We start from the raw sequence: 24,055 nt of genomic DNA, 5'->3' as shown, positions 1-24,055 counted from the left end.
ATTTTTTTTTTGTGAATTTTCCCGCAATCCCATGTACATTTCTCAGAAGTATGCTTTTGTAGTGAAACGTGTTCTGCTGGTTTCTCGTGTGACACGAGCCTGAATCTTGTTTGAGCAGGGAATATCTCTCAGAGGGACATTTTCTGTGTATTTAATTAAACATGCCCGGATAGAAATGGTGTACCATCGAGGAAATGAAGAAGTCAGGGATTCTTTGTTAAGATTAAATAGACTTTATTGGAAGTCTATGTAAGTAAATTAAAGGACCCACAGCAGAGGCAGGATCGCTCAGTATGAAGACAGAAGTAGATTACAAATGGCATGTTTACTTTTAAACATATAGCTATGTGTGGGGTCTAGAATGGAATAAGGATTGTTGGGGACAGGGGATTCTGTGGGCGGCAGCTGCTGTCTGAGGTGAATGGCTGACGGTCAGTAAAGAGACTTCTTACCACAGCGACAGGCTCCTTTCCTTTCAGTGGCGAAGAGTTGGCAGTCAGTCTGTCTACCTCCCCTGTGCTGCCTGCAAATCTCTGGATTCTGTTCCTGCCCCCACGGAGTGCAGATTCTTTTGCTCTGCTGTCTTTACTTCTACAGCCTTTGGTCTTCATCCGCTCCACCTGCGATGTTCCCTGCTGTGTACTTGATATTCTCCAGGGATTTGCTGTGATATTTGGGATCCTGCTGGTCATTTGGCATCATGCGGAGCTGGCTCGTGCTGGAGCACGCGATCGGAAATCATTGGTGGGCATGCTTTTCTTTTTTCCGGCCGGCAGCGGATGTACGCACGCACAGCTGCTCGCCTTGATAGTTTCCTCGGAGAAGGAGGATTACACGTCGTGAGAGACACCGCCGCTGTACGTGTGGCAGCCATCTTCGAGGTATTCTGCATTTCACCGCTCAGCTGCCTGGCCTCCCATCACGCTATGGCTATGGCTCTCACCATAGCAACAAGATCGTTTTTCAACACGCTGATGCACACAGCCGCTTCTACAATGCATCAACACGTTGTGAGCAGCCATTTTGGGCGATCTGTATGAAGTCACCATAGTAACGGCTGTTTCTCTCCTTCACGTGTGTGTGGCTTCTACGCCGATACACACAGCTTAACCTCTGTGCTCATCTTGCAGATTGACGCTTTTCTCTGCTGATGGGGTCAAACCTAAATTGAAAATCTCGAAAGCCATTGAGGATGCACCATCACCTAGTGATAAGGATCAACTCGGGTCCTTTTTAGGATTGGTTGAGTTGTATACCAAATTTGTACCGCAATTTGTGAGTAAGACTGTTGGGTTACACAATCTTCTGAAAAAGAATGCGAGATATGAGTGGACGAGTGAGTGTGAATGTGTTTTTAAAGAAATTGTCAGGCTTTTTCTTCCGATGTCTCCAGGATTGTGCTGAAGATATAGGGTTCTACCTCTTGACGTCCCCGGAGTCTGAAGCATAAATACACAGACTGCCAGGATAATCAAGCGAGGGAGGGAAAGGAAGGGGACAGGGGGAAGGGAGATCTGCAAGAACCACAAGTACACTAAGTACACACTCAGAAGGTTTGCATGTAATCCAACTGTTAATTCCTTCCTTTACCAATCAACACTGAATGTCCACAGTCCTACCTGAAAAGGAATATAGCGATGCCTCAATGTAAGAAGAGAGAGGGAGATATCAGGGATTATGCCAACTGTAAAGAGACAAAGTATACATTGGAATTACTGGAGCTGTGATTAAAGATCACCATTAAAGAACTGTATCTATAACATACCAAACACTGTCTGTGTATGTGCTTTTGTTAGGCAAGTCCCAAGATATGACCCCCGGTACACTCTCGTCTGCGATGGAAACAAAATAAAAAGGTTGTGGAGAGAAAATCAGATAAGTACTCCAGACTTCGGTTCATATCTCCTTAACGCTATCTGCACCACTGTACGGTTCCGGTATTCCGTGGATATGTCAACCACTGCTCGGCTGACCCCAAAACCTCCTGAATAGCGTGGGTAAGTCTAAACATCGCTAGAGCCCAAACCATGTAATATCAAGCTACTCAATATCCTGTGTTTCGTGAATAAACCAAGACTCCTGGTTCTCCCACCAATCAATCAATCAATCAATCATGCCATTTGTATAGCGCACTACTCACCCGGGAGGGTCTCAAGGCGCTTGGGGGGAGGGGTATGCTACTGCTCGAACAGCCAGGTCTTGAGTTGTTTCCTGAAGGTGAGATGGTTCTGGGTCAGCCGAAGGTGGATGGGGAGGGAGTTCCAAGTCTTGGCAGCCAGGTAAGAGAAGGATCTTCCTCCGGCGGTGGCTCTTCGGATGTGTGGTACGGCTGCGAGGGCGAGGCTGGTGGACCGTAGCTGGCGGGTGGGCGTGTAGAAGGTCAGGCGGTCGTTGAGGTACTTGGGGCCCAGGTCGTGGAGAGACTTGTGTGCGTGGGTGAGGAGCCGGAACGTGATCCTCTTGTCGACGGGGAGCCAGTGCAGGTTCCTCAGGTGGCTGGAGATGTGGCTGCGTCGGGGGACATCCAGGATGAGTCGGGCGGAGGCGTTCTGGATGCGCTGGAGTCTTTTCTGTAGCTTGGCTGTGGTTCCGGCGTAGAGGGCGTTTCCGTAGTACAGTCGGCTGGTGACGAGAGCCTGGGTGACAGTCTTCCTGGTCTCGGTCGGGATCCAGCGGAAGAGCTTGCGAAGCATACGCAGGGTGTTGAAGCACGATGAGGAGACGGCGTTGACTTGTCTGGTCATCGAGAGGGAGGGGTCCAGGATGAAGCCCAGGTTGCGTGCGTGCGTGCGTGGTCGGTTGGCTTGGGTGCGGTGCCCAGGGCTGGGGGCCACCAGGAGTCGTCCCAGGCGGAGGGCGAAGATCCCAGGATGAGGACTTCCGTCTTGTCCGAGTTCAGTTTCAGGCGGCTGTCCTTCATCCACTCGGCGACGTCTTTCATCCCTTCGTGTAGGCAGGTTCTGGCGGTGTTGGGGTCTCTGGTGAGGGAGAGGATCAGCTGGGTGTCGTCGGCGTAAGAGATGATGTTGAGGTTGTGCTGGCGTGCGATGGCTGCGAGAGGTTTCATGTAGATGTTGAAGAGGGTGGGGCTGAGTGAAGATCCTTGCGGGACGCCGCAGATGACTTCGGTGGCTTCGGAGCGAAACGGGGGGAGGCGGACTCTTTGTGTTCTTCCGGCGAGGAACGAGATGATCCACTCCAGTGCCTTCTCTTGGATACCGATGTTGCTGAGGCGCTGGACTAGGGTGGGGTGGCAGACCGTGTCGAATGCAGCGGAGAGGTCCAGGAGGATGAGGGCCACTGTTTCCCCCTTGTCGAGCAGGGTCCGGATGTCGTCGGTGGCTGCGATGAGGGCAGTCTCGGTGCTGTGGTTGGCTCTGAAGCCGGACTGCGAGGGGTCGAGGGATCCGTTCGTCTCGAGGAAGGCGGTCAGCTGTCTGTTGACGATCTTCTCGATGACTTTAGCAGGAAAAGGGAGGAGCGAGATGGGGCGGAAGTTTTTGAGATCGGTGGGGTCCGCTGTAGGTTTCTTCACGAGGGCGCTGATCTCGGCGTGCTTCCAGCTCTCCGGGAAGGTGGCGGTGTTGAAGGAGGCGTTGATGATGTTCCGGAGTTGGGGTGCGATGGTGGAGTCGGCCTTGTTGAAGACGTGGTGTGGGCAGGGGTCGGTCGGTGATCCGGAGTGGATGGTGTTCATCGTGCGGGCTGTGTCTTCGGTGGTCACTGTGGTCCAGGTGCGAAGGGTGGCGGTGGGGGGCATTGGTTCGACGGTTGGGTGCGTGGGTGGGGCGCCAAAGCTGTTGTGGATGTCGGCGATCTTGCGGTGGAAGAACGAGGCGAGGGAGTCGCAGAGGTCTTGTGACGGAGTGATGTCGTTGGTGCCGGTGCTGGGGTTGGAGAACTCCTTGACGATAGTGAAGAGCTCTTTGCTGTCGTGGGCGTTGTTGTCCAGTCGTTCCTTCAGGGATTTCTTCTTGGTGGTGCGGATGAGCTGGTGGTGCTTGCGGGTAGCGTGTTTAAGGGCGGTCATGTTGTCGGTGGTCCGGTCGAGGAGCCAGGCTTTCTCGAGGGTGCGGCAGGTCTTCTTGGAGTCCTTGAGGTCGTCGGTGAACCAGGATGCCTTCTTGCTTCTGGGTCTGCTGGGAGGGTTCTTTAGTGGCGCGAGGTCGGCGGCGCAGGCGGTCAGACACTGTGTGAAGTTGCGGGCTGCTTCGTTGGGGTCCGTTGTGTTGGCGGGTGGGCTCTGGCTGAGGGAGGTGGTGAGCTGGTCTGCGGTGATCTTGCTCCAATTCCTGTGAGGTACCTGTTGCGGGTGGTGGTGGGTCGTGGATCTTTTGAAGCTGAAGTGGACGCAGCTGTGGTCGGTCCAGTGGAGTCCGGTGGCGTGGCTGAAGGTGATGTACTTGCTGGAAGAGAAGACGGGATCAAGCGTGTGGCCGGCGTAGTGGGTGGGGGTGTTGACCAGTTGCTTGAGTCCGAGGTTGGTGAGGTTTTCCAGCAGGGCGGTGGTGTTGCGGTCCTTGTTGTTCTCCAGGTGGAAGTTGAGGTCCCCGAGGAGGATGTAGTCAGTGGAGGGGAGGTCGTGCTGGCTGATGAAGTCTGTGATGTCTTCGCTGAATTGTGTGCGTGGTCCCGGGGGTCTGTAGACGAGGGTGCCTCTGAGGGTCGTCTTAGGGTCGGTGTGAATCTGGAAGTGGAGATGTTCGGCTGCGGCGAAGGAGTCGTTGGCGTCGGTCGTGATGCGGATGGTGTTCCTGTGGACGATGGCGATGCCACCTCCGGTCTGGTTGATGCGGTCCCTCCTGATGATCTTGTACCCGTCCGGGATGGCGATGGTGATGTCTTTGCAGAGGAGGCGTTCATCCAGGTTTCCGTGAGGGAGGCGACGTCCGGTGATGTAGCGTCGAGGAGGTTCCAGAGTTCCACGGCGTGTCTGTGGACGGAGCGGGTGTTGATCAGGATGCACTTGAGGTGGTTGCTGCTGGTGTTTGTCTTGGTGGGTGCGGGGCAGGTTCGGAGGCAGGTGAACTTGCAGGTGCAGCAGATGATGGGTGCGTCTCGGGGTGGCTCGGCAGCAGGCGTGGGTCCGGCCGGCATTGAGTGCGTTGAGAGTGGCGGCGTCGTAGGTCAGTCGGGTCGTCTTGCCTCGGCGGGGAGGGCCAGGGGTCCTGGCGCTGGGCGCGGGCCAGGCGCGGACGGGCGCAGACGGGCTTACCTTTGGCGCACCTTCGGCGCTCCCGCTGCGCGCGTCCGTTGCGCGGTCACTCTGGGGGCGTCATAAGTAAGGAGCCGGGAGGGAGGAGCAGCTGGGTGGCGGGAGCGGGGAGGTGAATGGAATCACAGGGGGGCGGGGCCGCTGGGAGGCAGCGGCGGGAATTCCAAGAAGCAGCGGACAGCGGGAAATTCCCAGGAGCAGCGGGAAATTCCCAGGAGCAGCGGGCAGCGAGCGAAGGAATCTGCAGGCAGGAGGCGGCAAAGGCAGGCAGGAGCGGCAGCAGTGAGTGGGGCAACCAAGCCCTGTGGAGGGCTGTGGAGGGCTGAGCGGTCACCAAGGACTCTTTAATTCGGAATAGGTATAATCCTGTACCAAGACAGCTGATCGCCTGTTCTGACCAACGTGGAAAAAGGTGCTCTCCCGTCCGAGAGAGCCACAAAGCAAAACCAGCAAGGAAAACAAATAAACCCCAAATGGGAGAAAAACACTCGCAAACGTGTTTTCCTCCTGTCCAGCAATGAGCCATGTACCCAACCCAAGACGGGGTACACCAGAGCCAGAAAAGGACATTCACAGGTCTTACCGCTGTTCCTTAAGTCTTACCGCTGATACTCATTCGGCAAGAATAATCTGCAACGCCGGCTTCCCTGTCTCGTTCTTTATTTCCTGGTTGTACGCGACTCGCGTACAACGGAACGTGCTCCCCGGGCATGATGGGGAATGTAGTTCAGGGCCCTGGAACTCCTTCTAGGTACGGAGAAAGGGGTCAGCGCTAAGAGTCACGAGTATTATGACAGAAATTAAGAGATGCACAATTTCTGCGCATCCCTTAAAGTCTTTCAACAAGGAAGATTTGAGTATTCTAAAGACGGATGCCAGCAGTGTGGGTTTGGGGGCAGTACTATTACAGAAGCGCTCGCATGGCAGCGAGGAGATTTTAGCTTTTGCGTCCCGAACTGTACGCGGGGCTGTAGCTACTTATTCAACCATTGAGAGAGAGGCTTTAGCCTTGTGTTAGGGAACTGAGTGTTTCAAGACTTACTTGTGGGGTAGAGAATTTGTTCTTCACACAGACCACAAAACCTTGGTGGATTTATTTTGTACCCGTGGTGGAAGAGCTACCCCCTTCATTGCTAAGTGGCAGTATCGTATGCAAAAATTTCCATAAAAGTTAGAGCATGTGTGAGGAAAAAGGAATTTTGCAGCCAACTGTTTGTCTAGGTTACCTGTTCTGGACGATTGTGTCACGGAAAGTTGCGATGATGAGGATTTGGTTATGGTTTCTGTGATGAGTTCTCTGGATAAGGTTTTGGATGGGGTGCTGTGTCAAAAAAAGTGGTTGGATGCTTCGGAAAAAGAAGATGTTTTGACAAGTGTTAAAAGGTATATGATTCAAGAGCGGCCCAAAATTAAGGATTTACATGAAAGTCTTGTTGCCTTTGAGAGAGTGAATAATGAATTATCTTTTGTCAATGGTATTTTGTGTAGAGGGAGTTTACTGGTTGTTCCAGAGGGTCTTCAGGAGAAAAATCTTACAACTTGCACATTTTGGCCATGGTGGTATTAGGGTGCTTAAACGTAGGATCAAGGAAGACTTTTGGTGGCCAGGGGTCGACAGAATGGCAGAACATTTTGTCAAATATTGTAATGCTTGTGTCATTAGTGATAAGTCTCAGGTCACTGTCCCATCTCCTGTTGCATCTGCGGAACCTTGCAAAAGAAACAATTGATGGACGGAATTCTGGACAATGCAAACATTCGCCCCCAGTCACAAGGATCAGGGTTTAATCCATCCATCTTTTGCTCACCACACTACCCCAGTTTGGACCCAGCCATATGCAAATCAGTCTTGACCTTGTTCCTTGTGGGAACAGTCCAGCCCGAACTGCCAAGTCAGGTCCTCCCTGGACCGGAAACAAGCATCCTGGGACAGGTTTCACGGCATCACCCTTCATAAGCCAGGCTAGCTTGAATCCAGTGGTGTAGTGAGCACAGGACCCACGTCTGAGTATACCCTTCCTACTTAGGGTGACATATGCGAAAGAAACAATTGATGGACGGAATGCTGGACAGTGCAAACATTCGCCTCCAGTCACAAGGATCTGGGTTTAATCCATCATTCTTTTGCTCACCGCACCACCCCAGTTTGGACCCAGCCATATGGTATCTGTGGAACCACCATCCATGCCTTGAAACAAATTGGCTTTGGATATTTCTGGACCATTTTTAGTGATAGGTAGCAAACCCAAACTTGCTTTAGTGCTTATTGATTATTTATCCAGTTTGCCTGAAATAAAGATGGTTGAGTGAATCTCCACTTCTGTTGTGTTGGACTTCCTTAGCAATGTTTTTGCCAGAGAGGGGTATCCTGAGGAACTGGTCACTGATAATGGTACCCAATTTGTGTCCACGGAAATGACCTAATTTCTTCAAAGGAATGGTATGCGCCAAATCAGGAAGTCTCTTTACCACCCCATGAGTAATGGTTTGGTGGAGAGATTTGATTGTGTGGTAAAAGATCAGTTGCAGTTAGCATTAGTGAATAATTTGAATTGGAAGAAGGTATTCAAGGACATGTTGTGAGAGTACAGAACTACTCCACCTAGTGTAACTGGAGTGTCCCCTTTCACCTTGATGAGAGTAAGAGTAGCTGGAACTATTTGAACAGAGATTGGATGGATCGGAAGATGGTGAACAGTGATGTTCTTGGAAAAGTGTTGGATGTGGGGAAGGCGTTGGCTGGTATAGCTGTTGTGAAAGCTTCTGGAAGTACCTTGTCGGGCAGGCCTGGTGATTGGGTTCGTATTTTTAAAAAACGCTTTTGTGAGGAACGTTTGTTTTCTTCTCCAAAAATGATAGTTGGTCGCTGGTGGAAAAGTGTGGGGCAAGAGTATGGGTTTCTGTTATTCCTGAAAACGAAACCTCTGTGGTGCGTGACAGATTGGTCGGTTACCATAATGCTATGTTCAAGGATGGTGAATCTAAGCCTTATGGTTGTCTTGTCAATGATGCCCTTGTTCCAAGAGTGAACAGCAGTGGTACTTTGTTAGAGTTTTATATAACGCGAACTAGACCCGAGAAATCTGGTATCAGAGCGCTTTACATGAGCACCAGTTACGTCACAGAAGGACACATTCATATTTGTTATGCGGGGGAGATTAAGTGATTTGCCCAGAATCACAGGATGTTTTTAGCGTCATTGCTGAGACTCGAACCCGGTTTCCCACCTTCGAGGTTGACCGCTTTAGCCATAAGGCTACATACTCTCCCCTTTGGCTGAGGGTACTGCCAGGAACAGGAAACCTCCATCATGTTATAATGGTTATGTCATGCATTGATTTTGTTGTGCTATCTTTTTCTGAACCTTGGCCTTTTTGCCAAGCTTATGGGTTTCCTTCATTGCATTGTTATGCAGTTTTCTTATTTTTTTTTTTGTTGTTCTCCTAATTTTTTGCATATTCTTTCCTTGTAGTTGTTTCCAATGTTTCTTCATTGTGTAAGAAGGATTATGTCTGGGGTCTAGAATGAAATAGGTAATGTTGAGGGCAGGGGATTCTGTGGGCGGCATTTGCTGCCTGAGGTGAATGGCTGACGGTCAGTAAAGAGACTTCTTACCACAATAACAGGCTCCGTTGTATCTTTTCACTATGGAAGCTTCACTTATCTTACCCTAGATATCTGCTTCCTCACACAATGTCGACTTAAGTGTTGAAAAGATAAGTGTGTGTATACCTGGCCTATATTAGTGAGAGGCTCTTAAAATTATGTATGATGTATTAGTAGCGTAAAATCTCACTTGCATTAATTATATTGGTAAATAGGTGTAGTTTTGTGTGATATGTTATTTTACTTGTATGTGGACTGTGCTTTATTGTTTGCTCTTTAAAAACTGCTTTTCGGAATGGGTACCTTATCCTGTGAGGCGTGTAGCCAAGGTAAATAGCTTTGAAAAACGACTTCATGAAAATAAAAATGTAGAAACTCATTCATTGTAACATACCAGCATTTGCTGCAAATTGAACACAAAACATAGTTCTATATATTACAGATAATGATGCTAAAGAAATTCAATCATATTTTAAGCCCCTTTGACCGCATAATGTTTGTGTGAAAAACAATATGCCCTTTCAGTGGGGGAAAAAATGAAACACTCAGTTTGTGTAGCTTCCTTAGTGAATTATACGTCAGGTTTTCCATTTTGTAATGTGCAAATGTACCTTTTTAGGTCTCGTCTGTGACAGCGCATATGCTCTCGCTTGCAAGGGATTGTTTTCTACAGGGGGCTTAAGCCAGCCCATTGCTTTCCATTCATGGGCTACGTTGCTGCCTCCTTCACTTTCTCTTCTTTCGTCTGGAGCATGGACCAAGTACTGATTGCATCCTTTTGATTTGATTAGGGTCCTACCCCTCCTGGCACAGTGATTGTGGTACTGTTTTTCTTTCTAGCTAGCGCAGTCCTTGTTGCTTCTTCCCTCCCATCCCTACCCCTTTCTTCTCTGTTGCTTCTACTTCACCCCCCTGTTTCCATGTAGCTACTTTCCTCCATCCCCACCCTCCTGTTGTCCGCGTTGCCTCTTCCCCTCCGCACCTACCCCTGTTGTCTGTGTTAGCCCCCACCCGCCATAAAGAAAAAAAGCACTATGACACAACCAGCCCTGGCAGTGTCATAAATCTTTTTATCCTAGCTTCCCATTCCCGTTTAGCGTTTTTGTTTTTAATAAAAATTAACTTTTAGCCACGCTGCTGTACAACTTGGCTAAAAGACATTGGTAAAGCCAGTAGCTCTCACATTGGCGAGACCTATTGGCTTTGAAAGTGTTTGTTGAAATCATTAGCAACTGCACATTTGAATTAAGTTAAGCACTAAAATATATGTTCTCCAGGATTGTGCAATGAAAAAGTCATGTAACCGAGGCGACGTTGACTAGATTAAATGATTGTAAATACGTTTGTAATTTTAAAACCCTGTGCTTGTCAGTTAACCACTTCCCTTTGCCCCAATCTTGCTTTTATAAAACCGAAGCAGTGGGGATTGTGAGTTTATACACTTGGGTAGGTGTGCCTGATTAGAGCGTGTCAGGTGGAATTCACTGCAAAAATAGCAAGGTGCCTAAAGAGTTCTCTTGAGCCCATTACGTATTTTCACAGATTGGACCCAAGTGGCACATACCATTCCGTGTTGATGGTATCCTAGTTACCACCGATAGTAGCTGCTGTGTGCTGCCCTTAAGAGTGTAGAGACTCCATGACAAAATGCATGCTTCTCAAACGGAATACAGCATTTCCATTTCCATCACCCATCCATCTAGCTATATAATATTATCTATATGACTTTAGTATATAACAAATAGGGGTGGTTAAGTAGACTGCACTGGAGCAAGTTCAACTTTATATCAACATTCTTTGAACCATTGTTGCCTAATTTGTATCCCTTTCACGAAAGATACTTACTATTTAAAGGGGTATCACATGAAGAAGACCCTCACCTGTTCGTGTCACTCCCTATTTCTGAGTTGAGCGTCCAATCCAAAGTGATTAAAAATGAAGGTTACGTCAGTCAGCTGAAACCAGGTGGTCATCAGCGTTTTAGGACACGTTCACGCTGCAGCATATTGTAATAGAAGAAGTGCGCTTATTCAATGAATCATTCTTAACTTAGAGAGTGAGCTATATTAAAGTATCAGACAGAAGGCCTGGCTGGAGCTGTCGGAAGTAAACAATCTGGTATTTATATAGCACAAACCTAGCTGAAGGCAGTGGAACACTGTTTCGGAGGCAAAGAGACCGCCAGTGTGCGAAGCAGTGGTAGCTGGTTTGTGCCCTGTTACTTCATCATGATGTGCTCTGAAAGCAGACTGCAACAACACAACTGTACTCTCATTGCAGCCGGTAGAGAATAGGACATTTTGGCCGTTTAGTCTCCTCAATACACTATACGAGGCAGAGCCTACGTTATTTAAGAAAGTAACAATGTAGATGGACTACTCTAACTACTCTAACGCTCAAAACTGAACTAACCAATTGAAGTTGTGCAGCTACATAAAGCTCAGTGCAGATCACAGGCACATATATGGTGACAATCACATAGAGATGCTGCAACATGCAACTCCAGACAACAAATGGCATCAGATTTCACGCGAAACATACAGACTGTCTGGGGGTGGCCCCACTGTATGAAGCCCCATTAGACTCCTACCACATCTCCAAAATGTGGCCCAGTCTTTCACCAGTGCAGCCCAACAAATGCGTTGGTTTTAAGGTTTTGGGAGTTGAATATGCCAACCTGCATTCAGTGTGTGTGGCAAGTGGAGAGGAGAATTGAGTACATGGCTCACAAGGGCGACATGGATGGCATTCTCTCAGCACCCTTCCCCTTGCCATGTCTGTTTGCAAGTTGGCAGTGAGCCACGGGTAGCACTCGAGTAGAGCATGGCAGGGCTGGTGGCACATGGGCTGGTTTCAGGAACCAGGCGTTGCAGTACACCTGACAGTCATCGAACTAGGACCGCACAACACATCCTCCGGGACTGAGGGTATGCTCAGGCACAGGTCCTCCTTGAGCAGAGCCAAGGTTGAGTTAGATATGGTTGGGTCTAATCTGAGGTGGCATGGTGGACAAAAAACGATGGGGTACCCTGTGCAATTGCCAGTGGTTAGGTTATTCAGAAGCATTCCTCCTGTCACATTTTGTGTTTGACTAAACTGTTAACCTCTGAAGTATTAGTTCTAAGCTTCTCACTCTTATTTTAAAATATGAAATCATTATATTGTGAATGCATTCTGAGCGAAAATAAAGTCATTTATAAATGCCACAAACAACCATCTGCTAAAAATAGTGCATAAAAGCTAAATGTGTACTTCGTCTTGAAAAACCAGTAGCTTATCAGTTAAGCCAGATGGGTTGATCAGGTTTCACGGATGGCAAACATTAACACGAGTGTAACGGAAAACAAGCATTGGCATAGCCAATAGGTCTTGCCTTTAGGTCTTTATAAGTGTTTAGCCATGCAGCAGATTCACATGGGTTCTACAACATCTATTGTTACTTAATGAGCAGCACATTATCCAGTGTGTGTGTGTGTGTGTGTGTGTTAGGGTGCACTATTCCAGTGTGTGTGGCCTATCCCTGACCGCACTAAGAGCACCATATGAATAATGCATTGTTTACAGTCTGTGTTTGGCTGTACTGAACTGAACAGATGTAAAGAAAAGATATCAAAAAGTGAGTACTGTCAAATTCACTCTCATTTAACAAATGCAGCTTGTATTACACAACTGCCTAGAGGCTGATGCTATACGTTGTACTGTTAGGACATAACCACTAACATGCAAGCTCTGTATAGTCCCATCAACACGACTCTTGATGTAAATGCTTAAAACATCTCTACCATTCACGGATCCACAATATTATTCGCTGTTTCAAGTCAGCCTTTGTACATTTGCATTGGAGCAGCAAGGGTGCTCTGCGCCTTAATGCAATCAAGGAATTCCCCCCACGATCATCTGGCGTGGCCGGGAGTAAAACACAATTTCAACTGTAGTAGAGGGGGCCTTCACACTGCTAGGCCTGGTACCACTGTACCTGCTGCACTTTGGACAACTACAACCAGTGCATTTATAGTCCCGGACTGCGCAAGGACAGCCCTTAAGAGCACTGTGCGGATTCCCAAATTGCAAAGAAAGAACAGCTTTATAACATGCCTCATATAAATCTATAACGTCTTCAAACCGAACACCTTAAAATGACACGGCAGTGAAGACAAGCATTGCCCTGCACGAAGCAAATGCCTGGCGCTTCCCTTATGCATGAATCGATGTTATCAACACCTGAACAGCACACCATGATTAAATGTTATTTGTCCGATTATATAACAACAAAAACAATGAATTGTGACCAAAGTTGGAGTAACTTAGTTATACCCCACAAAAAAAGACATTGGGTTGGCAGGCACCTATCTCATCTGCTCCTGGCCACTCTTATCTCTTTGCTGCTGGCCCAGCTCTACCCCTGCCCAGAGAAGCAGCAGGAGGACGGTCCTTTGGTGGGACATCTCTCACAGGCAGGCAGGGTCCGGCCCTGCAGCAGACAAAGGATGAATGAGCATGTCCCAGTGTCCCCGGTGACCCTCATGATTCGCAACTAGGCTTCTGAGTCCTCACCTTGAACTTAAAGGCGCAACTGGGTTATCCAAGTAACTCCTGCCACCTTCTGCTGGAAGAGACCAAACTGAGAGGACCACCTGGCCCTGCTAACCTGGCAGCCCGGGCATCTTAGTATCCCTTCCAGCCCTACAGCGTCTATTCTGTGATGCATGCTGCACTGCTCTGAGGCACATCTTCACCGCAAAGAGGAGGCCCTATGCGTGCTGGAACTGAGGAATGGGGTGGAAAAACCAATGTCAAGTCCTGAAGCCCCTGAAACATTCCTGAATCGTGGCTCTTCTTGTGTATTCATAGAGATGCGAAATCAGAGCTCCAGATGCTCGGGATGTGGCTACGCGGGCCAGCATGGAGAGGAGTGCGACATTGTGCGGCCTGGGCGAGTGAGATGGAGCCGAGATCTCGAGTTTAGCGTCTCCTGGGTCCTGGCGTGTTGGTGACGGCCTGCTGGGGGCTGAGTGCGGCCCGGAGGGGTGGGTGCCCCTGAACGACTCCTGCTGCTATCTGGGGTCCCAGAGACGATCCTATGACTGGCGGATTGCGGACGAGGAGGCCTGACCCCGCTCCTGAGGCGGTGCCGAGGCTCCTGGGAGGCGAGGCCTAGCGGTACGTGGTGCAGCCGGGGGCTGGAGTTTGGCGTTGCCCCGTGAGGACTGTGAGGCTGGGCGGCAGGGGATCGGGGGGCAGGTCGGCCCTCGGAAGATACGTTCAGTCCCGGTAGGGGGCGTGCCTAGCCTAGTGAGGGGGGTCCTGCCACCGGGCATGCAGCCGGAGTGAATTGGGGACCAGAGGTGTGCCGGGCCGGGCAAAGACTCTCTTGCCATATTGGGCCCTGGAGGTCGAGGAACTCCTTCTGGAGCCGGTGGAAGAGTGCATGGTTTCGGGGCATGGCTGAAGGATCTGGGCAACTTGGCTGGTGACATTGGGATCCTGCAGGTGGCCTGGGGAGCTGCGGTCGCCCTTTCTAAAGACAATCTCGACGGGGGGAGGCGAGACTTGGAATCGGGCGGCTGGGCCGCATTACGGAAGCCCGACCAGCAGCAGGGAGGGGGTTCTGAACACATCTCGGCGACCCCGGAGTGACGGAGAAAGTGTGCTGGTAGACGGGACGGCTGGGCTCCTGGTGAGTGTCCCCGACCACCGTCCGCGATGACGAGAGGTGGGAGCAGTGGAGGGACTACGAAACATGGGCATATTGACAAATTCACGGGGCCAGGTGAAGGAGCCGGGGCTGCAGGGGGTCATCATATCCCGGTGCCGGATAACGCAGCACTGATGGCAGCCATAACCCAGTCCAGGGATATGTTAGATGCGAAAATAGGAGCTGTGGGAGCGGACGTTACCCTATTGCGCCAGGACTTGCGCAACGCTGTGGCCCGCATCACAGGGGCAGAAACTAGAATCTCGGGAGTGGAGGATGATGTGGCGGCCCTGAAGCGCAAGGTCACCAGCATGGAGAGTATCCAGAAGAACCTAGCACTACGAGCAGAGGATGCAGAAGGGCGGGCCCAGCGGAATAACCTGCGTTTTGTTGGGCTCCATGAGGGCTGCAAGAAGGGTAACATGGAGAGATTCTTGGCCCAGTGGCTGGAGAGCTGGCTCCCCCCTGACTCCCTATCGAGATGCTTCGTGATAGAACGGGCGTACAGGGCTCTTGTCCAAAAGCCGCCCGTAGGGGCCCGTCCCCGGCCTGTAATTGCCAAACTGTTGAACTATCATGACCGTGATACCATCTTACAGCAGGCAAGGGCGAAGGAACCCCTCCTGTATGAAAATCAGCGGATTCTTGTCTTCCCGGACTACACGAGGCTTGTGCAACAACAGCGGCAGTCGTTTATGGCGGCAAAGGCGCGCCTTCGGGACCTCAAGCTCCCTTATGCTTTGCTTTATCCGGCCCGCCTGAGGGTGGTGTTCCAGTCTCGCACCCACTTTTTCGATACTCCGGAGGAGGTATTTTGATGGACCGATGAGACAGTGAAAGTGAGGGTGCATTCCCCGCCGGGCATAGACTCAGATTCTTCGCAGAGCGGGGCACAGTTTAAACTGCCCGGGGGTCACGGAGCAGAGGGAATAGGCGTTCCAGATCCAGGAGGCGCTCCACCTCGGGAGGGGCTGTGGGAGGGACAAAGGATGCCCCTGACCCTCCGACGGTGGATCCCTGAACACCTGGCACACAGGCAAGGGGGACTTTGACATTAATGTGATTCTACAGTGATCAGTATGCCTGGGGCGCCAATGTGGAGAAGTTCTGGGAGAGAGCCGGGGCCGAAGAGACTCTTGGTATACGATGAATGTGATGTTTGTGGAGCAGCGGGGTGGGCGGAGATATATGAGGGGCGGACCTTTTCCCCCTTGCTTAGGGCTTATTGGGGGGGAGTTGGGTGTATGGGCAGTTTCAGGGGGATCCATTGGTGTGGATGGCCTCAGGTCCTACGTTTGGGGCCGGGAGCTGTCTATACCGCGACAGGTACTTCAGTGTTTTTGAGGTATGGAGGTGGGAGTTGAGAGTGGGGGAAGGGGAAGTTCTTTGCTTTGAAGGGGGGGTTTGTTCAGGTTGGGTGCACGATAGCTGGGGGGTCTCCATGGCTCATTTGTATGCACCTCCGTGGCCCATCATTTGGGCATTTCCTTTCCTTGTTTCCGGATGGCAATTACAGAGGCTAGGGCTTTAGGTGCCAGAGCATCCCTTCGTGTTCTTAGCTGGAATGTGCAGGGAGTATTGGACAAGGTTAAGAGGGGGGCTGTTTTGCGGCAGGCGAAAAGGGAGCGCGCAGATATCCTGTTACTGCAGGAAACCCATTTACTAGGCAACAAAACACTTTGCTTGCTGCGCTTTGGATACCAGCAGGTTTACCATGCAGGCTTTGCCAGAGGATCCCGGGGGGTGGCCATACTGGTGCACCGCAGACTCTCCTATAGTCACTCCACTCAATAGGTTGATCCGCAGGGCAGGTACATATTTATCAGAGGTATGGTAGGAGAGGAGACCCTGGTGCTGGGTAGTGTGTACGCCCCACCTCCTCTGCAGTGGTCATTGGTCGAGAAGTTATTTGCGGTCTGGGCTGACATTCCTGAGACACCAGCGGTGGTAGGGGGGACTGGAATGATGTCATGGAGGGACTGGTAGATCGACACAGGTCTGGGGGTGGGCAGGCGGCCGGAGCATCCACTAAACTGTTTGGACTGGGTGGACACGTGGCGATATCTACATGCACATGGGCGGCAATACACATACCTGTCTGCGGTCCACAAATCCTTTTCTAGAACAGATTATATATTTGTCCCTTGAGCAGTTATTGGCAGAGTGGAGTCGGCGGCTATACTGTCGCGAGGGCTCTCGGATCATTCCACCGTCACCATAGAATTCACTTTAGAAAGAGGGCGACAGCCATTTCGATGGCGCCTCCCTACATGGCACCTTCAAAACGAGGACTATCAGAAACACATGGGGGAAGCCATAGCACACTTCTTGGTGGGAAATGTTGGATCTGTCACGGATGTGGGGACGGTGTGGGAGACCCTGAAGCCCACGTTACGGGGAGTGGACATTGCGTGGTGTGCGGCTGCGCGCCGGCAGTGTAAAGCGGATTTAATCCGGGCCGCAGCAGACATTGAAGCCCTGGAGCGCCGCTGTAGTGTAGATGGAGAGAGCCAGGTGGTGGGGCAACTTCTTTTGGCACTGCAATCCTATGCATCCCTGCTACTGGATGAGGCGCATCAGATTTGGCTGGCGACGCGCAGCAGGATTTATCAGTGGGGGGATAAGTCAGGAACGATGTTACATTGGCTCTGTCAAAGCATGTTCCAGGTGCAGACCCTACCGGGGATCCTGGATGCTGCTGGGGACCCGATCACGACCCGAGGGAGTTGGCTGAAAGCTTTGCGACATATTACGCAGATCAGTATGCCCCGAACGAGTGCCTTCCGGCAGACATGGTTGACAAATTTATCGCGGATTTGCCACCACGAGCGGTGACAGATGAGGTGCGTGAGTGCCTCGAGCTCCCGTTGACGGAGGAAGAGTTGGGAGGGCCCCAGGGAGATCTTATTACCGGGAAGGCTCCAGGACCCAATGGGTTCCCAAGCGAGTTTTACAAGAAATACCACCTACAGCTAGGTGCGCATTATAGACCGGCATTAGGAGAAGCCAGGGAACGAGGCAGCCTCCCCGCGGATTGGAGACATGCTGAGGTGGTGGTGTTTCACAAGCCGGGCATGCCTCCGGATCAACATGCGTCATACCGCCCATATCTCTCCTGCACGTAGAGGCTAAGATTCTGGCCAAGGCGCTGGCTAACCGTCTCCTACCCCACATTGCGGAGATGGTCCACCCAGATCAGGCCGGGTTCATGCCCAATAGGGCAACTAGACACAATATTCGCAGGGTCCAAGTGGCGGTCGCGGCAGTTCGAGATACCGGGGAGCAAGCGGCACCTCTCCTAGCGGATATGGACAGGGCCTTCGATTCACTGAGCTGGGTCTACATGTTCGCGCTTCTGCCTCGGCTTAATTTGGGGCCTCGCTTCCTGTCATATTTGCGACTCTTGTACACGGACCTGACGGCTTCGGCTAGGGTGGCAGGGGCCATTTCCTCTAAATGTACCATTGGGCGAGGCACTAGGCTGGGCTGCCCCCTCTCGCCGTACCTGTTCACCCTGGCCATGGAACCATTGGCGACTTGGGTGCGCATGGATGCGCAGCTTAGTGGTTTCGAATGGGAGCGGGGCCCATCGGATAGAATTGCACTCTATGCTGATGATGTCCTGTTTTTTCTCACAAATCTTAACAGTTCGGGCCGCGTCTACTTGAAATTATGCAGATACTTGGCGAAACCTCCGGTTAATACATGAATCCCCGTAAGTCGACCCTGTGGGTGCTGGGGGAGCATTCCGGGGTGGGGGACTGGGCATCCTCACTACAGGTAGCGGTTGGGGGTATTAAGTACTTGGAAGTGTTTATCTCTGAGGTTCCCACGATCTCCTGGGAGCACCACCTGGTGCCAGTTTGGGATCGGGTCCGGACGGAGATGAAGACGTGGTCCCGAATGCCCCTTACAATTTATGGCAGGTCGGCCATCTTTAAAATGGTGGCCCTTCCTCGATTGCTCTATCAGTTAAAGAACCACCCATAACCGATCTCACCCCATTGGTTCCGGCAAGTTGATTCGGCGCTGGGGCAGTTTCTTTGGGCAGGAGGAGCGGTGCGGGTGGCACTGTGCACTTGTTTTTTGTCAACATACTGTGGTGGTTTGGCGACCTCCGATATCCTTTCCTACTACCAAGCCTCCCATTTCCTGGTCCTGAATGAATGGTTTTATGGGGATAGGAGGGACCCGGCATACGCCCTGGAACGACATCTTATGGGCTCTAATACTCTACATACGGTTTTGTACGCGGCGCAGTTGCGAAAGAGGTTGCTGCCGGCCACCCAGATAGTGTTTCGGATCTTGAGGCAGGCACTACGTCGTATGGGATGGTGGGGCACGTTGACCGAGGAGACCACATTGTGGCGTAGTGGACGCCCGCCTGCTCTGGCGTCCCTCCAAGGCTTCAGGGGCTGAGATGATATTGGAATCTCGACGCTAGGAAATGTAATGTCAGGAACGACACTTAAATCCTTCCAGGATTTGCGCGAAGAGTATGGTATGCCCCGGTCCCAATTCTTTAAATAGCTGCAATTCCGCCATGCCATTACAGCAAGCCTGGAAGGTCTTGATTCCCTCAAAGCATTTAGTCTGTTAGAGGCCAAGGTCTTTATGGGGGACTTCGGGGATAAAAAGATATCTCACATATACCATACACTAGTCACACATTGCTCCACAACGCTGCTGAAGCTCCGGGAGTCCTGGGAGAGGGATGTGGGGGCACTGGAGGAGGAGGACTGGCGGGAGGCGCTGACGGCTCCTAGAGGCGCGGCCATAGCGATACGCTTGCGGCTCGTCCAATTCAAATACCTGCACAGGGTCTACTTTACAAGAGAGAGATCGTGACGGGCAGGCCTCATTGCATCCCCAGACTGTCTCCGGAGTGGCAGGGAGGTGGGGACGTTGATCCACACGGTGTGGAGTTGTAGTTCACTAGCTAGGTTCTGGAATGTGGTGTGGGATTGTATGACCCAGGTCCTGGGGTGGGAACTCCCTCTCACACCGCAATTAGGTCTACTGCATGTGTTGGAAGGGGTGGGGGGTAACATGTATAAGAGGCATTTACAGTTACTATGCCTAACCTTGGCCAAAAGAGACGTAGCCAAAGCATGGAAAGATCCCCGAGCTCCCTTGGTTCTGGTGTGGAAGAAGGGGCTTGACTTTTGTATGGGGCTGGAACAGCCAATCTTTGTGGCCCGAGGATGCCCACGAAAGCATTACAGGATATGTAAGCGATGGGCAGACTATCGGGGCCTGTGGCTGGAGCCTCCGGTGGAACGGGAGGTTGCTCTGGAGGTGGCATAAAGGGGCCAAGATGGAAGGTGTGTGTACATTATCAGAACAAAGACTGGTTCGTAGGAAATGTGAGACGATATCGTGCGACCGGGATAGGTGGGATCCGGGTGGGGGGCGTTGGGGGACGGGGGGGTTGAGGGATTGGGGGGTGTAGAATTGTTAAGTTTGATATTACTTTTGGACTCAAAACGATGCATAGATTGCCAATTATTTGATGCTGTATATTTGATTGGCAGTTAACTCCGGAGTGCGGGGTGCTGCGCTATATATGCAATCTGTCAATAAAATTTGTTTTCAAAAGAGCTCCAGATGCTCTCACCACATCATTAAGTGCCATAAACCAGATAAGTTTACATTAAGGACAGAGGGAAAAGCAGGATGAAGCTGGAGTGACAGAAGATTGAGGGACTGAGCGGGGAACAGGCATCAGGGATTTTTTAGGGCTGTGAGGATAAAGGACACAGAAGGAAAAGAGGAGAGAGAGAACGGTGTGAAGCTGAAGGGAAAGGGTGGCAAAGAGAATGACAAAGGTAAGACACTGGTAGGGAGAAAGTACTAAGGGGCAGATAGAAGGCAAAAGGTTGGGAGGGAAAAACCCTTATAGAGATGTCTAAAAAGGGGTGGGGGAAGGAGATGTAAGGGGGCAGATAGGAGGAAAAGAGGATCAGTTGAGACAAAAGGAAGACGAGACAAAAGGAAGAAGAGGTAACAGAAGGCAGAAGGTAAAAGAAGCTTAAGAGATTGGACAGATGTGGAGAAGGGAAAATAGAGAATGGTCATAAGAGGCAGAGAAAGGGCAAAGTAAGGTAGAGAAGGGCCAAATAGGCGCAGCTATGGCAAACGGTGGCTGGGTGACCAGCAAGGCATAGGGGAGGACAAATGGTTGGATAAGAAGGAAAAAAGGCCAGAGAAGAGGCAACATACGCATAATGATTGCGAGGAATAGAGGAGGATGCGGAGATTGGAAGAAAGTAAGATGCCAATAAATGGTTTACAGCAAGTGTTACAGAAGAAGAGAAGGGAAACCACGGGCAGGAAAAGCAGACACAGAGCCCCTGCCCAAACCCCAAGATCTGATAGGGATTATTCCATGTCACTTTGTGGATAAACCAGAGATCACAGATCCAAAGCATCTACCACCAGAGCAGGAGCCAACCGCGAGAGCAAAGGCCAAGAGCGTGCGAACAGCGCAGCTGTCATTCACTCGCTTTCACCCTCACAGGCACACGGAATTCGCACATATACACACACACACTTTTCAGACATATATGAGGTTCACTCACACACAGGCACACGGATCACTCGCACAGGTGCATGGTTATTTTAAACAAACACACACAGGCATGCCGTTTACTTCGCACACAGTCGACTCGTGAACATAAGCACTGTTCACTCATATTAAGGCCTGACAAACAGTTCACGCGCAAGCACGTACTGGCACACAAGTCACTCACAGTGTTGCACGCTGATGCGTACAGATAGACGCGTGGGTGTACAAACAGGCAAGCCATATACTCACACCATGGCACCCAGTTCTCACACGCACACTCTGAGTTCATCCCGCTGTTTGTTTATCTTGCATAATATATCACACTAGCGCACAATCGTGCAGTTTCCAAACGCAGCTGTTTACTAGCCCGGTTTAAAGACATACGTTCTTTAGTTAGTTTACCAAACTTCGTTTGTGTGGGAATTTTGTATTTTTCGCACACAACAGGAAACCCAAACACTGAGGGTGCAGTTCACACCGACAGTTCATATGTTCTACCCTCCCCCACCTCCATGCCAAAGAGCAGCAGGAGTAACAACTGTCCGGGGCAGGAAGTGACAGCCGTTTCTGTCCTCGAAGCTCTCTGCAGCAGTCGGATCTCTTCATCTGCACGGCGACATCAGATTCCAGGCTCTCTGAACTCCACCAGGGGGTCAGCGCGCCTTCTGCAGAGCGCGCGGGAGATGGGGCACGCACAGAGCAAGAATTAATGCCACACTTCCAGAGTAAGACTTCCTTCCCCGCAACACGTGTGCTTGTCAACACGAATGTAGCCCCCTAACTCAGGATAATACACCATCATCAGATATGACAGTCATTCATTGTGGTTAACAGAGCAAGCCCTTTTTTCCACTTTAATCATTCGGGCTTGGGCCTGGAAACAGCTGAGCAGGAGAGGTCTGTGAGCAGAACTACCTCTCTGGTTACAGAGATTTTACAGGATCAAAACAAAACAAGCACAAGAGTGGTGTGCGCCGCAATAATTAAAAACAGATGGTAGAACAGATGGCGCCCCTGCTTGTAACCGCAAGCAGTAGGCCGTGGGCAGATGCATTCCCTGGGAAAGGTGGCACATGCACCCGCCTTTGCCCAATTGCATGCTGTCTTTCTATAAAGACGCACGCAAAGACCAATTGAAAAAATGCAAACAAAAAAAACACATGCACGAGCATGTGCAAAGTCCAGAGTGATTCCAAGAGGTCATTTTCCTAGGACAGCGCATGCGTGCTGTGCTAGGCTCGACCTAAAAACCTTTTTATCTAGTTGGAATGTTCGTAAGTAGAACTGCATCAACGGAATGTACTTTAAACATTGTTTGTATGGAACATAAAATGCATAAATTTTACAGTGTTGCCCTCCTGTCTCAGGCTTGGCTTAATCGTCAACCAAGACAGATGCACTGTTGCAGATGGCACATGTCTAAATGGATTCCAATCCACATGTCTTTAAATATTGTCTTGATCTCCATACTGTTGTTTTATAAGCATTGGGTAACACTTCTTTTCTTTTCTAGTCTTTTCTCTTAATTTGCCTTCTTTTCTTCCCATAGGTAATATCCAGTGATCCATTTTGGGTACCTACGACTGAGGAGGAATATTTGCATTTTGGAGAAAAGGCAGACTCCGAGAACCAGGCACGCAAGTACATGAATTCAGTGCGAAAACGAAAAGGACTGGCTGTAGAAGAAAAAACTGTCGAGCATGCAGAGAAGCAGAGGACTCTAGGCAAAAACAAGTGAACTTTTCAGCTTCTGGTTCAGAGATGTACATATACTTCTTGCAGACTTATTATGAGCATATATTACATATTTGATTCTTATTTTCCAAAAATATTAACATTAATATTAACATTTCCCACTGGACACAGTTTAAATGAACGTCTTTTATTCACTATTCTCAAAGTGTTTATATTTTGATAATGAGGGAGATAGTGTGATGATATTACCTTCCAATTTATCCTGTTAGTGGATGTTTTATGCTCACACATTGGAAAACGACTAGTTACTTCTGGTCTGTCAGCTTCCAGCTCTAGTAATTCTCCAACTGATATTTATGTACCTTCATTAAATAAAAATAAATTGATACTGATAAAATTTTTGCCTATATCACAGACAATGGCTCACATTTTATTTGAATGAGTGAATGGACTTTTGCATATTATTCTGTGTTGGCAGGTGCGTTATAGTTTCATTTGACTGTAAAGAAATATGTCAACAGTAAGACATGTTATCCATGTATTGATAAACCAGTAAGAACTGGCATGTTCAGGTGAGGTGACCATTATGCAGACCTCAATAATGCACAGCAGCATATCTTTTACCTTGAAGTGACAGGACAAGCTTTTAGGTTTCGCCTGCACAGCTCTTGCACTACACTTGTGAAATCTGTTGTTAGTATATATCTTAAAAGGGGCTTATATCCCACTCTCTTGCTTTTCATTGGTTCCTGTATTTGCCACTTGCTTTCCCTCAATTTCTATTAGCTGTAGCATGCTTTTTCCTGTTCTTCCTCATGTGTTTGCTCTTATCTCCCCCTGGCTGCATGCATTTCAAGTGTGCCTTTGAGACATGCACCCCCGTGCTCCTCTCATTCTCTGTTGTGTTTTGCCCACCTCCTGCACTGTCCGTTGTCTCTTGTAGTGTAGTTCCTATTATCCCAATAGGCTCTGCGCATTGGAATAATATCTTCAATAGTATAGATCTAGGGCAGAGGTTAACTAGGTCTTCTACTGACGATATTAGACTTAAAGTTTTTGGTTTTGCCAGCTAGCTCAGAGTTCACTAGAAACTTTCTCGAATAGACAAGGAGGAGTTTAACTTCCCTGGATAGACAAGAAGGGATTTAGTTTCTGACAACCATAGAACATGACAACTTTGCTCTCCCCCAATCAAGAGTGTATCTCTAAAGTCGTGTGAAAACAAAAGACAACTTATTTTACTCAGTCAGTACGTGCATTCTTAGTTTCACCAGTT

General features: G+C 49.9%; 1 protein-coding gene across 6 annotated transcripts in view; it reads left to right on the top strand.

Annotated features, from left to right (window-relative positions):
- Positions 1 to 23,193, top strand: part of EFL1 (elongation factor like GTPase 1) — a 1,213,944-nt gene extending 1,190,751 nt beyond the window's left edge. For all 6 annotated transcript variants that reach the window (XM_078684725.1, XM_078684721.1, XM_078684722.1 and 3 more), the window contains one exon: positions 22,634 to 23,193. In XM_078684725.1, coding sequence (XP_078540851.1) covers positions 22,634 to 22,822 — 189 coding nt within the window. In that variant the 3' untranslated portion in view covers positions 22,823 to 23,193. The remainder of the gene's footprint in view (positions 1 to 22,633) is intronic.
- The last annotated feature ends 862 nt before the right edge of the window (positions 23,194 to 24,055 follow it).

Source organism: Lissotriton helveticus, chromosome 3_2, assembly GCF_964261635.1.
Source record: "Lissotriton helveticus chromosome 3_2, aLisHel1.1, whole genome shotgun sequence".
NCBI lineage: Eukaryota > Metazoa > Chordata > Amphibia > Caudata > Salamandridae > Lissotriton > Lissotriton helveticus.
This window is presented reverse-complemented; position numbering and strand designations above follow the sequence as displayed.